Raw genomic sequence first — 15,675 nt, 5'->3', positions numbered from 1 at the left:
AGAATTAACTGTTGTGTTTTTGCCAATGCATATTCCAAGGCCCTGCCCATGGGTCCTGATTCTCAGGTCTAGGGTGGGCCCAAAAGTATGGAAATTTTTTTTGTTTTTGTTTTGTTGAGACAGTCTCACTCCATTGCCCAGGCTGTAGTGCAGTGGTGCAATCTCCACTCACTGCAACCTCTGCCTCCCGGGTTCAAGTGATTCTTGTGCCTCAGCCTCCCAAGCAGCTGGGATTACTGGCGCACACCACCATGCCCAGCTAATTTTTGTATTTTTAGTAGAGACAGAGTTTCACTATGTTGGCCAGGCTGGTCTCGAACTCCTGACTTCAAGTGATCCACCTGCCTCGGCCTCCCAAAGTGCTGGGATTACAGGCATGAGCCACTACACCCAGCCAAAAGTATGCATTTTTAATAAGCATGCCTGAGGGATCCCACACCAAAGTGATTTTTATGCAACTGGCCCCTGGAACACACTATGAAAAATACTACACACTTTGCAACATGTGTTGTAACATAAAGAGAAAAACTGGTCTCACCCATTGATTTCAACCATTCCAAATGGTTATCTATCTAGCAATTCCAAAAAGCAATGCTTCGTATCTACTAAAATAAACTATGATCATTATAGCTTATGATCATGTAGAAACAATTCTACTGTCTTTTACAAATATTTCTTTAAAGAGGCAAATTCAGACCACAATCTTTCCTATATTTTTCCCTGTGGGTGAATTAGATCCTATTTACCAAGCTAAAAAAAACCAACCAACAAAAAAACAGAATACTTACCACTCCTTTTTCCACTACTTCCTTCAGTTTAGAGCGTGTCATTTTAGGCTCCTAAGGAGAAAAAAACAGAAAGGAAATACTCAATAAAAATCACAGCACAGTGAGGTGGCTCGTGCCTGTAATCCTAGCATTTTAGGGGCCAAGGTGAGAGGATGGCTTGAGGCCAGGAGTTTGAGACCAGCCTGAGCAACATAGTGAGACACTCCCCTACAAAAAAATTGTTTTAAATTAGCTGGGCATAGTCGCATGCTCCTGTAGTCCCAGCTACTCAAGAGGCTGAACTGGGAGGATCGCTCAGTCCAGCTTAGGAGTTTGAGTCAAGCCTTGGTGACAGAGCAAGACCCTGTCTCTAAAAAAAAAAATAATAATAAAATAACAAGGCCAGGCGCGGTGGCTCACACCTGTAATCCCAGCACTTTGGGAGGCTGAGGCGGGCAGATCACGAGGTCAGGAGATGGAGACCGTCCTGGCTAACGTGGTGAAACCCCGTCTCTATTAAAAATACAAAAAATTAGCCGGGCGTGGTTGCAGGCGCCTGTAGTCCCAGCTACTCAGGAGGCTGAGGCAGGACAATGGCCTGAACCCGGGAGGCGGAGCTTGCAGTGAGCCAAGATCGCGCCACTGCACTCCAGCCTGGGCGACAGAGTGAGACTCCGTCTCAAAAATAAAATAAAATAATAATAATAATAAAATAACAAAATAAGTAAAAATTACCACGTAATTCTTATGTTTTGAGATGCTAACTTTAACCCCAGCTGCCAAACTGTTTACAAACTCCTAAGTGACCTCCTACCCTTAGCCAGTTTACAGATAACTCTGTTCCAAGACATTAAAAGAGTGATAATCAACTACTCACAAACATTGGCATATCTTCCGTCTCACTTATGGCTGCTTTCATCATAGCTACCACGTGTTCATTTGTGATTACTTCCTGGAGAAAGATGAAATTTCACTTTATGCAACAAGGGTTTGTCACCTAGACAATACTCATCTCTCCATGTAACTGTTAGACCTATGTACAGGACAAATGAGAACCACATACTTGAATAGCATCGGACTGGGGTAAAGCAAGGCAATTGAAAGCAAAGAAGGCAGAAGTTTTGGCCAGAACCACACAGTTTCAAACAATGTAGCAGCAAATGAACCAATCTCATTAGTTGCTACTAGGAACAGGAATGGTTCACATAAAAGGAGATCCTGAGGTAAGTAACTATATGCTTAAGAGAAAGAGTAACAAAGAGCAAAGGCTCTGCAAATAGCTGTGTTGCTACATATCAAGAAAAGTATTTACATATGTACAAAGTGCAATGAACTATTAACGAGGCATCTTTTTAGACATATCGACCCACAAGAGTAAACCCACTATGAACATTATCAACACTGAATCTGCTAAACAATACAGTAAATATGAAAATCAGTGGAAGGAAACAGGAACAGTTTATCTTTCCAATTAAATTCTTCCTTAACATGTGTTCACATTTCAAACTTGTACTGAGTGCAAGGAGAAAGCTATCTTAAATATGTAAAAACGTAAAATGTTCTGTCACAGGTAACCCACGAAATCGGTAATTCACATATCAAGAGTCAAGAATTTGCTGAACATTTTTATATGCTTTCCATGAAAAAGTTCCCTTCCATTTACATAGCTGCCCCAGTCTTACTCACATGAAGGATGTTTCGGACATTGACCGCTGTTAGATTGTGCTGCTTGGCACCATCCTCCAAGGTACGGTCAAGCATGTCGTCCAGTTTCAGGTCATATGCCAAGGTCCCTTCTTGACCCCTTCCATCTCGTTTCCTCTTGGTACCCTTTTTCTTTTTTCTCCTTTTCTCACTTTCTTCATTGTCTTGTTCTTCTGCAAATAAACCAAGAGCATCACCAGAATTCCAAAATAGCTGCTCCAGGAACTTAGCCCAGAAACCCAACAGTAAAGTGGATAAATCTCAAAAGCATTATGTTAAGTGAAAGAAACCAGATGTAAAAGGACATATACGACGGTATACCCAGTATAGAACATTGTTAGCCCAGAAAGCCAACAGTAAAGCAGATAAATCTCAAAAGCATTATGCCAAGTGAAAGGAACCAGATGTAAAAGGACACATTATATGACAGTATAACCAGTATAGAACATTTGCATAGAAGATGCAAAACTATGGAAATAGAAATCAGTGGTTGCCAGTGTTTGAGGAAGGGGGATAGCAAAGGGGAATTAGGCAACTTTTGGAGTGACAGAAATGTTCCACATTGGTTGTGGTAGCAGTTAACACAACTGTATATATTTTTCTTTCTTTTGTTTTTTTGAGATGGAGTTTTCGCTCTTTGTTGCCCAGGCTGGAGTGCAATGGTGCAGTCTCGGCTCACCGCAACCTCCGCCTTCTGGGTTCAAGTAATTCTCCTGCCTCAGCCTCCTGAGTAGCTGGAATTACAGGCATGTGCCACCATGTCTGGCTAACTTTGTAATTTTAGTAGAGATAGGGTTTCTCCATGTTGGTCAGGCTGGTATTGAACTCCTGACCTCAGATGATCCGCCTGCTTCAACCTCCCAAAGTGGTGGGATTACAGGCACGTGCCACCACACCCGGCTAATTTTGTAGTTTTAGTAGAGACCGGGTTTCTCCATGTTGCTCACGCTGGTCTCGAACTCCCGACCTCAGGTGATTCACTTGCCTCAGCCTCCCAAAGCGCTGGGATTACAGACGTGAGTCACTGCGCCTGGCCCAACTGTACGTATTTTTCAAAACTCATCAGATACATTTTATTTTATATCTCAATAAACCTAATGAAACTTACTACATTAACAAAATGAAAGAAAAAAACATGATCTTAATAGAGATAGGAAAAAGCATTTGATGAAATTCAATATATGAAAAAACTCAGAAAACTTACGAAAATTATTTCCTTAACCTAAAAAATATTTCTATGAAAAGCCTATAACTATCCTCATAGATAATGAAAGAATACTGAACATTTTCCTGTTTTGTTCAGAAATAAGACACAGATGTTGACTATCACTACTACTTATAACCTACACAGTAATGAAGGTCTAGAATATGCAATAAGAAAAATTACACGTCCATTTTAAAACCATTTGCCAAAGTGAGGCTGGATGCAGTGGCTCACACCTATAATCCCAGCCCCTTGGGAGCCCAAGGCAGGTGGATCACCTGAGGTTAGGAGTTCAAGACCAGCCTGGCCAACATGGTGAAACCTCCTCTCTACTGAAAATACAAAATTAGCCGGGCATGGTGGTGTGTCCCTGTAATCCCAATTACTCAGGAGGCTGAGACAGGAGAATCACTTGAACCCAGGAGACGGAGGTTGCAGTGAGCCGAGATCACACAACTGCACTCAAGCCTGGGCGACGAAGCAAGATTCACACACACACACACACACACACACACACACACACACACACACACCCCACACAAAAACCATTTGCTAAATCAAATAAAGAAGTCTTTAGTCATGTGTCTGTGTTATGTTTCACAATAAAAAATTTAGTATTTCAAAAGAATTTTAAGGATGCCTAATCTTATGAGCTAGCATTTCCACCCAACAAAAAAGAAGTACACATGTTCAGCAAAAAATCTATAGAATGTTCACAGCAGCACCACTCAGAGCAGCCCACAACTGAAAAGTATCCAAATGCTCATCAAGAATTGAATGGGGGCTGGGCGCGGTGGCTCACGCTTGTAATCCCAGCACTTTGGGAGGCCGAGGCGGGCGGATCACGAGGTCAGGAGATCGAGACCACAGTGAAACCCCGTCTCTACTAAAAATACAAAAAAATTAGCCGGGCGTGGTGGCGGGCGCCTGTAGTCCCAGCTACTCGGAGAGGCTGAGGCAGGAGAATGGCGTGAACCCGGGAGGCAGAGCTTGCAGTGAGCTGAGATTGCGCCACTGCACTCCAGCCTGGGTGACAGAGCGAGACTCCGTCTCAAAAAAAAAAAAAAAAAAAAAAAGAATTGAATGGGGCCAGGTGCAGTGGTTTGCACCTGTGACCCAGTACTTCAGGAGGCCAAGGCAGGCAGATCATTTGAGGTCAGGAGTTCAAGACCAGCTAGCCTGACCAACATGGTGAAACCCTGTCTCTACTAAAAAAAAAAAAAAATACAAAAATTAGCCAGCCGTGGTGGCACGTGCCTGTAGTCTCAGCTACTTGGGAAGCTGAGGCAGCAGAATCGCTTGAACCCAGGAGGGAGCAGTTGCAATGAGCCGAGATTGCACCATTGCACTCCAGCCTGGGCGACAAGAGCAAAACTCCACATCAAAAAAAAAAAAAAAAAAGGCTAGGCACGGTGGCTCATGCCCGTAATCCCAGCACTTTGGGAGGCTGAGGCAGGCGGATCATGAGGTCAGGACTTCCGAGACCAGCCAGACCAACATGATGAAACCCATCTCTACTAAAAATACAAAAATTAGCGGGGGAGTGGTGGAGCGCACCTGTAATCCCAGCTACTCAGAAGGCTGAGGCAGGAGAATCACCTGAACCCGGGAGGTGGAGGTTGCAGTGAGCCGAGATCACACCATTGCACTCTAGTCTGGGCGACAGAGTGAGACTCTGGCTCAAAAAAAAAAGACTCTGTCTCAAAAAGAAGAAGAAGAAGAAGAATTGAATGGGTAACAATGGGCACAAGGAAGCAAAAAGAAAAAAACAAAACAAAGAGTTGAATGGATAAAGAAAACATAAAGCAGACTAGGTGAGGAGGCTCATGCCTGTAATTCCAGCACTTTGAGAGATCAAGGAGGGACTGCTCGAGCCCAGAAATAAAAAACCAGCTTGGGCAACATAGTGAAAACCGTCTCTAAAAAAATAATAATAATAAAATAAAAATGAAAATTAGCCAGGCATTGTGGCATGCACCTAGAGTCCCAGTTACTGGGGAGGCTGAAGTGGGAAGATCACTTGAACCTAGGAGTTCAAGGTGCAGTGAGCTATGATTGTGGCACTGAACTTCCAGCCTGGGTGACAGAGCAGTACCTATCTCTAAAAAAAAAAATTAAAGAAAAGAAAACATACATAAAATATTCAAACAACAGAATGATATACAGCAATAAAAATGAACAATCTACAACTACATCCAAGAATATGGATGAATTTCATAAAACAATGTTGAGGCCAGGCACGGTGGCTCACGCCTGTAATCCTAGCACGTTGGGAGGCCGAGGTGGGCAGATGACCTGAGGTCAGGAGTTCGAGACCAGCCTGGCCAACATGGTGAAAGCCCGTCTCTACTAAAAATAAAAAAACTAGCCCTGCATGGTGGCCGTGCCAGTAATCCCAGCTACCCAGGAGGCTGAGGCAGGAGAATTGCTGGAACCCAGGAGGCGGACACTGCAGTGAGCCGAGATAGCGTTACTGTACTCCAGTCTGGGTGACAGAGCGACTCTGTCTCGAGAAAAAAAAAAAAATTGAGAGAATAAACGCAGTCACAATGCCAGCCACGGTGGCTCACACCTGTCATCCCAACACTTTGGGAGGCCGAGGCAAGAGGATCAATTGAGCACAGCAGTTTGAGACCAGCCTGGGCAATACAGTGGGGCTCCATCTCTACAAAAAAATTTTAAAAATTAGCTGGCTGGGCCGGGTGCGGTGGCTCACGCCTGTAATCCCAGCACTTTGGAAAGCCAACGCAGGCAGATCACCTGAGGTCAGGAGTTCAAGACTAGCCTGGCCAACATGGTGAAACCCCGTCTCTACAAAAAATACAAAAATTAGCTGGGCATGATGGCGAGTGCCTGTAATCCCACCTACTAGGGATGCTGAGGCGGGAGAATCACTTGAACCTGGGAGGCGGAAGTTGCAGTGACCTGAGATCAAGCCATTGCATTCCAGCAGCCTGGGCAACAAAGCGAGACTCTTGTCTCAAAAAAAAAGAAAAAAAAATTAGCTGGCTGTGATGGCACGCACTTATAGTCCCAGCTACTTAGGGCTAAGACAAAAAGATCACTTTAACCCAGGAGGTCAAGGCCACAGTGAGCCGTGATGGCACCACTACACTCCAGTCTGAATGACAGAGTGAGACCCTGTCTTTAAAAAAAAAAAGGCAGTTATAAAATGTACACACATGATTCCATTCAAATAAAAGACAAAAAGACAAAACAACTGGCTAGGCGCAGTGGCTCACACCTGTAATCCCAGCACTTTGTGAAGCCAAGGTGGGTGGATCACCTGAAGTCAGGAGTTCGAGACCAACCTGGCCAACATAGCAAAACCGTGTCTCTACTAAAAATACAAAAATTAAGCCGGGTGTGGTGGCGGGCACCTGTAATCCCAGCTACTCCGGAGGCTGAGGCAGGAGAATCGCTTGAACCCAGGAGGCAGCGGTTGCCGTGAGCCGAGATCACGCCCCTGTACTCCAGCCTGGGCGACAAGAGCAAAACTCCGTCTCAAAAAAAAAAACAAAAAAAAACAATTGAACCAATATATGATGCTAGACATCAGGATAGTGGTTAACCTATGGGTAGAGGGCAACTGAAAGGGAAGACAAGATGGACTTCTGGGTATTGATAACATTATCTTGATCTGGGTCCTGCTTACAAGGGTGTATTAAATTTGTGAAAATATAGTGAATTCAGGATATCTTAGGACATGTGCAGTTTTCTACATACTATACTTCAATAAAGAGGTTTCATTTAATTAAAAAGAAAAAGAAAGCCTACCCATTGGAATGAAGAGTCCACCATCTTCTATCTCTTCCTCAGGTTGGTGAAACAGAGTCCTGAGTGGCTTTTCTTGAGGAGAGGCACAAACATCTGGCTGGGTTGATTTCCTGGGCTGGCTTACTGGTTTTGCAGACTGGCTGCCTGATGGCAGTGAAGGTATCTCCCCTTCAGAATTCATTTGAGATTTCCCTGGAAGAATCACAAATATTGCTCCACACTTTGACCATTCTCAATCATACTCTGTCGTAGAATTCAGCATCTTATTATAGTCTTTTTAGGTAGACAACTTCATGAATTAAGCATATACTACACAGGAATTTTCCTCTCTTAAATCAAAGCTCAGATCCAATTTACTCATCTGTAAACTCAGGGAGTTAAACTAGGTAATTCCTAAGGTCTTTTTATTTCTAATATGCTTTCAGTTTTACATTTTTTCCTATGAAAAATCAGACTCGTAATTGTAGAGGAAATTCCTGATGACATTTTATATAGATGACCATTAACACCATATTTCATCAACTATAAATATAATTATAAAATGCCCTGACTTTGTAAATCAATTTGGCAGAGCAGAAGAGTAATTGTCACCATAAAATTGTAAATATATGGTTCTACAGTTCATTAGACAACTTTCTCACCTCAACACTTCATAAACACTCCCTTTGTGGGGGGAATAGGTGGGGAAAGCATTAAAAAGACAGAGAAAAAAGGGGTGATGGTGCATGCTTATAGTCCTAGTTACTTGGGGGGAGCTGAGCTGGGAGGATGGCTTGAGGCCAGGATTTTGAGGTTACAGGGAGATACGATTAAACACTGTACTCCAGACTGGACAACGCAGCAAGACCCTGTCACGCAAAAAAAAAAAAAAAAGCCAGGTGCTTACAGTCAATGACTATAATTCCAGCACTTTGGGAGGCTGAAGGCAGGAGGATCATTTGAACCCAGGAGTTTGAGACCAGTCTGAGCAACATATCGAGGCTTTGTCTCTACTAAAAAATAAAAAATTAGGCTAGACCAGGTGGCTCACACCTGTAATCCCATTACTTTGGGAGGCCAGGGCAGGAAGATCGCTTGAGCCAGGATCCAGGAGTTCGGGACCAGCCTGGGCAACATTTGGAGATACCTTGTTCTCTACAAAAATGTAGAGCTCTAAAATTAGCTGGGTGTGGTGGGAGAATCACTTGGGCCCTGGAATTCAAGGCTGCAATGAGTGGTGATCATGCCATTGCACTCTAGCCTGGGTGTCAGAGAAAGACACTGTCATGCACTGTTACACACACGTGCGCGCAAATAAATGTTCATGTAGTATTAAAAGTAGGCTGGGCGCAGTGGCTCACATCTGTAATCTCTGCACTTTGGAAGGCTGAGGCAGGTAGATCACTTGAGGTCAGGAGTTGGAGACCAGCCTGGCCAACATGACGAAACCTCGGCTGTAAAAAAAAAATACAAAAATAAGCCAGGCATGGTGGCAGGCACCTGTAATCCCAGTTACTTGGGAGGCTGAGGCAGGAGAATCGCTTGAACCTGGAAGGCAGAGGTTGCAGTGAGCCAAGATAGTAGTGCCACTTCACTCCAGCCTGGGCAACAGAGAGAAACTCCATCTCAAACAAAACAAACAAAAAAAGAATGCTGGGCGCAGTGGCTCACGCCTGTAATCTCAGCACTTTGGGAGGCTGAGATGGGTGGATCACGTGAGGTCAGGAGTTAGAGACCAGCTTGGCCAACATGGCAAAACCCCGTCTCTACTAAAAATACAAAAAATCAGCCAGGCATGGTAGCGGGCACCGGTAATCTCAGCTACTTGGGATGCTGAGGTAGGAGAATTGCTTGAACCCAGGAGGCGGAGGTTGCAGTGTGCCGACATCGCGCCACTGAACTCCAGCCTGGGCGACAGAGAGACTCTATCTCAAAAAAAAAAAAAAGTAAACATCAGAAATCAGGCTATCAAGGAAATAGCTTGCATATATACAGAAAATCCCTGGACTGTACACAAAAAATTGTTTAACAGTTACCTGGGAAGATGACTTGGGGAGCCAGAGTACAGAGTGAAAGGATGCCTAAATTTTCACTGTGTACTTTTTATATTTCTGAACTTTTTCCCTAGTTTGTGTATTACTTAGTTGAACATTTTCTTTCAAAACACATAGCCAGTCTTTATACTTGGGTCTCACTCTGTCGCCTAGCCTGGAGTGCAATGGCATTGTTATATTTTACTTCCATCACACCATCCAGCTAAATCTTCTGCTTTAATGGTGTTTATTCTAATAGAATTTTACTTGTTCTTCTGAATTTGACTTACATACCCTAATTTCCACTTACGCTTCTTCTTTCTTTGCCTCCTAAAAGTGAGTAGCATGATTTTAGCTTATAATTAGTTGATTTGTGCTGTTCTCAGCTAATTTTGATGTTATGATCAGCCAGCCATGGTGGTTCACACCTGTAGTCCTAGCACTTCGGGAGGCCAAGGTGGGCGGATTGCCTGAGCTCAGGAGTTCAAGACCATGCTGGGCAACATGGTAAAACCTCGTCTCTACTAAAACACAAAAAATTAGCCAGGCGTGGTGGCAGGTGCCTGTAATTCCAGCTATTCAGCAGGCACAAGAATCACCTGAACCGGGGAGGCAGCGGTTGCAGTGAGCCAAGGTCGCAACACTGCATTCCAGCCTGGGCGACAGAGCAAGGTCACTGTCTCCAAAAAATAAACAAATAAATATAAATTAAAAAATAATAATTTTGATGTTATCAACATACAGTTCTTAGGCTGGCAGTAAATAAGTTACAGATATGCTCTAAATAAAGTTTTGCTTTGTCTCTTTCTCTTATTCTGCTCAGCTTCTCTTTCTGAGGTCTCTTAGCATTCAGCATATCTATAAAGGAAGGTGGGGTCCTAAAGGGCTCTAGGAAAGGGAATTAAATTGAAAAGCATTGTAGAGTCAGAGAGAAAAAAAGGTTGTAGAAAAAAGGAACATTTCCTCTCTATAGGGTATGAAAAATGATTTTGTGGTGCAGCTGATAATGTGTTTGCAGGGACAGTTTTGTTTTTTTTTTTTTTTCCAGACAGAGTCTCGCTCTGTGGGCCAGGCTGGAGTACAGTGGCACGATCTCAGCTCACTGCAACCTCCGTCTCCCGGGCTCAAGCAATTCTCCTGCCTCAGCCTCCTGAGTAGCTGGGATTACGGGTGTGTGTCACCACGCCCAGCTAATTTTTTTTTAGTAGAGATGGGGTTTCACCATGTTGGCCAGGCTGGTTTCGAACTCCTGACCTCAGGTAATCTATCCCTCTAGGCCTCCCAAAGTGCTGGGATTACAGGCATGAGCCACCGCACCCAGCCCCGCAGGGACAGTTTTAAAAAGTAGTTCCAATTTTTTTCTTCTTCTTGAGACGGAGTTCCATTCTTGTTGCCTAAGCTGGAGTGCAATGGCACAATCTCAGCTCACTGCCACCTCCGCCTCCCGGGTTCAAGAGATTCTCCTGGCTCAGCCTTCAAGTGGCTGGGATTACAGGCCTGCACCACCACGCCCGGCTAATTTGGTATTTTTAGTAGAGATGGGGTTTCTCCATGTTGGTCAGGCTGGTCTCGAACTCCTGACCTCAGGTGATCCACCCACCGCCACCTCCCAAAGTGCTGGGATTACAGGCACAAGCCACCGCGCTTGGCCAAGTAGTTCCAATTTTTTGTTGTTGCTGAGACAGGGTCTTGCTCCGTCCCCTAGGCTGGAGTGCAGTGGTGTGATCTCAGCTCACTGCGGCCTCAACCTCCTAGGCTCAAGTTCCTTCCACCTCAGCATCCCAAGTAGCTGAGACTACAGGTTCCTGCCACCATGCCCAGCTAATTTTATTTTATTTTTGTAGAGATGGGGTCTCACTATGTTGCCAAGTCTGGTCTTGAACTCCTGGCCTTAAGTAATCCTCCCACCTCAGCCTCCCAATGTACAGGGATAGGTGTGAGCTAACATGCCTGACCCCAAATATTTTTTAAGTAGTAAAAATGTCAGTGGAAGAGGCTCTGCCTACCAAAGTGAACCTCTGTGTTTTGAAGGGCAATACTTGCTTAGATTTAAAAGTTCTGATATGCTTGTTTAAAAAGTAATTTGTGGGCTGGGCATGGTGGCTCATGGCTGTAATCCCAACACTTTGGGAGGCTGAGGTGGACAGGTCACTTGAGCTCAGGAGTTTGATGCCAGCCTGGCTAATGTGGTGAAACGCTGTCTCGACAAAAAATACAAAAATTAGCCAGGCATAGTGGTGCACACCTATAGTCCCAGTTACTTGGGAGACTAAGGTGGGAGAATCACTTGAGCCTAGGAGGTCGAGGCAGCAGTGAGCTGTGATTGCACTGCTGTACTCCAGCCTAGGTAACACAGTGGGACCCTGTCTAAAAAAAAAAAAAAGTCATTTGTGGCTTCATGCCTGTAATTCCGGCGTTTTGGGAGGCCAAGGCAAGAGGATTACCTGAAGCCAAGAGTTAGAGGTTGTAGTGAGCCATTATTGTACTACTGCGCTCTAGCCTGGGCTACAGAGTAAGAATCTCTCTAAAAATAAATAAATAAATAAAAAGTTATTTCTAGCTGAGCCCAGTGGCTCACACCTGTAAGCCCAGCACTTTAGGAGGCTGAGGCAGCAGGATCACTTAAGGCCAGGAATTCTAGGTTGCAGTGAATTATGAGACCTCATCTGTTAAAAAAACAAACAAAAAACATTTCTATGCTGGGCAACTTATAGAGACCTTGTGTCTGCAAAAAGTCAACAACAACAACAAAAAAAGCTGGGTGTGGTGGTGCAGGTCTGTAGTCCCAGCTTTTTTTAGCTGGATGATGTGGCTCCTGCCTATAGTCCCAGTTACTTGGTAGGATCAGTTCAGCCCAGGAGTTAGAAGCTGCAGTGAGCTATGATCGTACCACTGGACTATAGCCTGGATGACAGAGTGAGACCTCATCTCTTTAAAAAAAAAAAAAAAAAAAAAAAGGTTTAAGCACTAACACTTGCAGCCAAGAAACATGATTTAGGCTGGGCAATGCAAACCCAGGAGGCAGAACTTGCAGTGAGCCGAAATCACACCACTGCACTCCAGCCTGTAATCCCAACACTTTGGAAGGCCGAGGTGGGTGGATCACTTGAGGTCAGGAGTTCAAGACCAACCTGGCCAACATGGCGAAACCCTCTCTCTACTAAAAATACAAAAATTAGCCAGGCGCAGTGGCACATGCCTGTAATCCCAGCTACTCGGGAGGCTGAGGCAAGAGAATCACCTGAGCCCAGGAGGTGGAGGTTGCTGTGAGCTAAGATCATACCACTACACTCCAACATGGGCAACAAAGCGAGACTCCGTCTCAAAAAAAAAAAAAAAAAAAGAAAGAAAGAAAAAAAAGAAAAAAGAAACATGATTTAACAATGTATTGCCCGGCAAGGTGCACCCGGCACAGTGGCTCAGGCCGTAATCTCAGCACTTCGGGAGGCCGAGGCAGGTGGATCACAAGGTCAGGAGTTCGAGACCAGCCTGACCAACATGGGGAAACCCCACCTCTACTGAAAATACAAAAATTAGCCAGGCGCAGTGGCAGGCGCCTGTAATCCCAGCTACTCGGGAGGCTGAGGCAGGAGAATTGCTTGAACCCAGGAAGTGGAGGTTGCAGTGAGCCGAGATCATGCCACTGCACTCTAGCCTGGGTGACAGAGCAAGACTCTGTCTCAAAAACAAAACAACAACAACAACAACAAAAAGGTATCAATTGTAACGAAATGTCAATACTTCAAAATAATCCAACTATCTTTCTATGTAGTATTTTCATTTTTTCTACAGTGTATATGATGCTGCTGCTTTCATAATCAGAAAACTAAAATGTTACTTAAAAGAAAGTAAAATGACAAAAACACATACTAAATAGCAGGGCTACGGGTGATTTTTATTTTCTCCTTTAAAGTTTTCAATATTTTCCAAAGTAGATATATGTGAATTGTCAATCTTTCTTTCATCCTCTTTGTTTTGTGTTACATTATCTGATTGGCAAAAAAAAAAAAAAAAAGGTTACTTGAAGAAAAATTCTGGAGAGACATTCCTAGTGTACTTTTATTGCTACTACTTGTATATATAACTAATTAAAGTGCAAAGTAGTATAATCAATTTTCAATTCTCCAGATTAATGAAGGGGAGTGATATCACAGATAATACTAAACAATAAATGTTTATTTAAATCTGGATATCTGTAAACTGATTTTTAAAATCTCTTAATTACACTTATCAGTAACTGAGTGACTATGAATCCATAGTTATTTATCCATTCCTTCTCTAGCATTTTCATCTTATAATTTCCTCCAGTTCCTTCTGACAACTTATCTTGAAAAAATATTCAATAATCTTGCTGCCTTCTCTAGCTATTTCTCACCCATTCTCCCACTGCAAAAAAAGGAAGGAAGGCTGGGCATGGTGGCTCACGCCTGTAATCCCAGCACTTTGGGAGGCTGAGGCGGGCAGATCACAAGGTCAGGAGATCGAGACCATCCTGGCTACGGGGAAACCCCATCTCTATTAAAAATAAAAAAAATTAGCCGGGCATGGTGGCGGGCGCCTGTAGTCCCAGCTACTCAGGAGGCTGAGGCAGAAGAATGGCGTGAACCCAGGAGGTGGAGCTTGCAGTGAGCCGAGATCACGCCACTGCACTCCAGCCTGGCCAACAAAGTGAGACTCCTTCTCAAACAAAAAAAGGGGGGGGGGAGGAAGGGGAGGGGAGGGGAGGGGAGGGAAGGGGATAAGAGGGAAGAGGAGAGTGAGGAGGAGAGGGGAGGAGAGGAGGAGGGGAGGAAGGGAGGAGTGGAGGAGGGGGATGGGGGAGAGAGGAAAGAAAGAAAGAAATCTCTGGTGTTTCATTCCTCCTCCTCTTTCTTTTTTTTTTTTACAGACAAGGTCTTGCTCTGTCACCCAGGCTGGAATGCAGTGGTGCGATCAGAGCTCACTGCAACCTTGAACTCCTGGGCTCAAGCTATCCCCCTAGCTACTCCTTAGTAGCTAGGACTACAGGTATGCACTACCACATTTGGCTAATTTTTTAAAGTTTTCTGTAGAGATGGAACCTAGCTATGTTGCCCAGGCTGTTCCTGAACTCCTGGCCACAAGATCCTCACACCTTGGCCTTCCAAAGTGTTGGGATTACAGGTGTGAGCCACTGTTCCCAGCCTCATTTCTTCCTCTTTAACTGCTTCATATAACATCCTTTCCCCAACAAATTCCTGAATCTCCTCTCCAAGATCATCAATCTTCAAATGTAACCTTTTTCTCAGGTATTATCCTTATCCCTCCTTTGCTACTAAATTTTAAATTTACATTTTAAAGTACCTTGTTCTTAAAGCTCTCCTTCCTCTTTTCACTTTTACTACTACTTCTCCAGTTGTTCCTTCTGTTATCTTCTTCCTCAAGGCAAGGTTGTCTTCAATCCACTGCTCTTCCCCCACCATGTCTGTTTCCATGGAGAAGAACCATGACTAACACTGAACATTTCTAGTCCTTGCCTCTTACTAAACTTCAATCTCAGATTTCTATTTTTGCTGGCTGGCCCTATTGTCACCTCACATTCCATTTGAGGTAGATCAGCAGGACTTGTTTTCCAAGCACTGTTCAAAAGACCCCGCTGAACAAAACAGGAGCTAATCAAAGAAACTGACCAAAACCAGCTAAAAGCAAGATGGTGATGAAAGCCACCTCCTGTTGCCCTCCTTGTATCTGCATGCTAAAAGAACCTCCCACCAGCACCATGACAGTTTACAAATGCCATGGCAACCCCCAGATGTTACCTTTTATGGTTTAAAAGGGGAGGGATTCTCAGTTCCGGGAAGTCCTCGCCCTTTTTCCAGAAAATCCATTAAAAATCCCCCCCTTATTTTATCATATAATCAAAGTATAGCCATATATATATGGCTATATAGGTCTCATGCCTTTGAGGGTCACTGTTGACCACACCCTAGGTGCTCTGGGATTTTCGTCATTTGGTATGGGGACCCTCATGGGCTGATGCCCGGATACTCTGGGTATTTTGGCATTTGGCACCGTTTCATTTTTTTTCCACATTGTCTTTGTATATATACAGCCAGCCAGCAATCTGCAGGTCTGCTGCTGCTGCTGCTTCTCTTACGGAGCAGCCATTTCTCTTCCTGTTGCTCTAATAAACTTACTTTCAATTCACTCTGTTGGCTCATTCATGATTCCTTCCAGTGCAAAGCCAAGAACG

General features: G+C 44.1%; 1 protein-coding gene across 8 annotated transcripts in view; it reads right to left on the bottom strand.

Annotated features, from left to right (window-relative positions):
- The window catches only part of GON4L (gon-4 like), a 104,509-nt gene that overhangs the window by 64,435 nt on the left and 24,399 nt on the right, over positions 1-15,675 (bottom strand). For 4 of the 8 annotated variants that reach the window (XM_032154250.2, XM_032154251.2, XM_058439183.1 and 1 more), the window contains exons 3-6: positions 7,453-7,644; positions 2,454-2,644; positions 1,645-1,719; positions 789-839 (exon numbers count right to left, since the gene is read on the bottom strand). In XM_032154250.2, the coding sequence (XP_032010141.1) occupies positions 789-839; positions 1,645-1,719; positions 2,454-2,644; positions 7,453-7,644 (509 nt within the window). Of the gene's footprint in view, positions 1-788; positions 840-1,644; positions 1,720-2,453; positions 2,645-7,452; positions 7,645-13,334; positions 13,454-14,786; positions 15,088-15,675 lie in introns of those variants that run through there. The other 4 variants (XM_058439187.1, XM_058439185.1, XM_058439188.1 and 1 more) reach the window with 4 other exon arrangements.

The sequence above is a fragment of the Hylobates moloch genome, unplaced genomic scaffold (genome assembly GCF_009828535.3).
Source record: "Hylobates moloch isolate HMO894 unplaced genomic scaffold, HMol_V3 SCAFFOLD_5, whole genome shotgun sequence".
Lineage (NCBI taxonomy): Eukaryota > Metazoa > Chordata > Mammalia > Primates > Hylobatidae > Hylobates > Hylobates moloch.
This window is presented reverse-complemented; position numbering and strand designations above follow the sequence as displayed.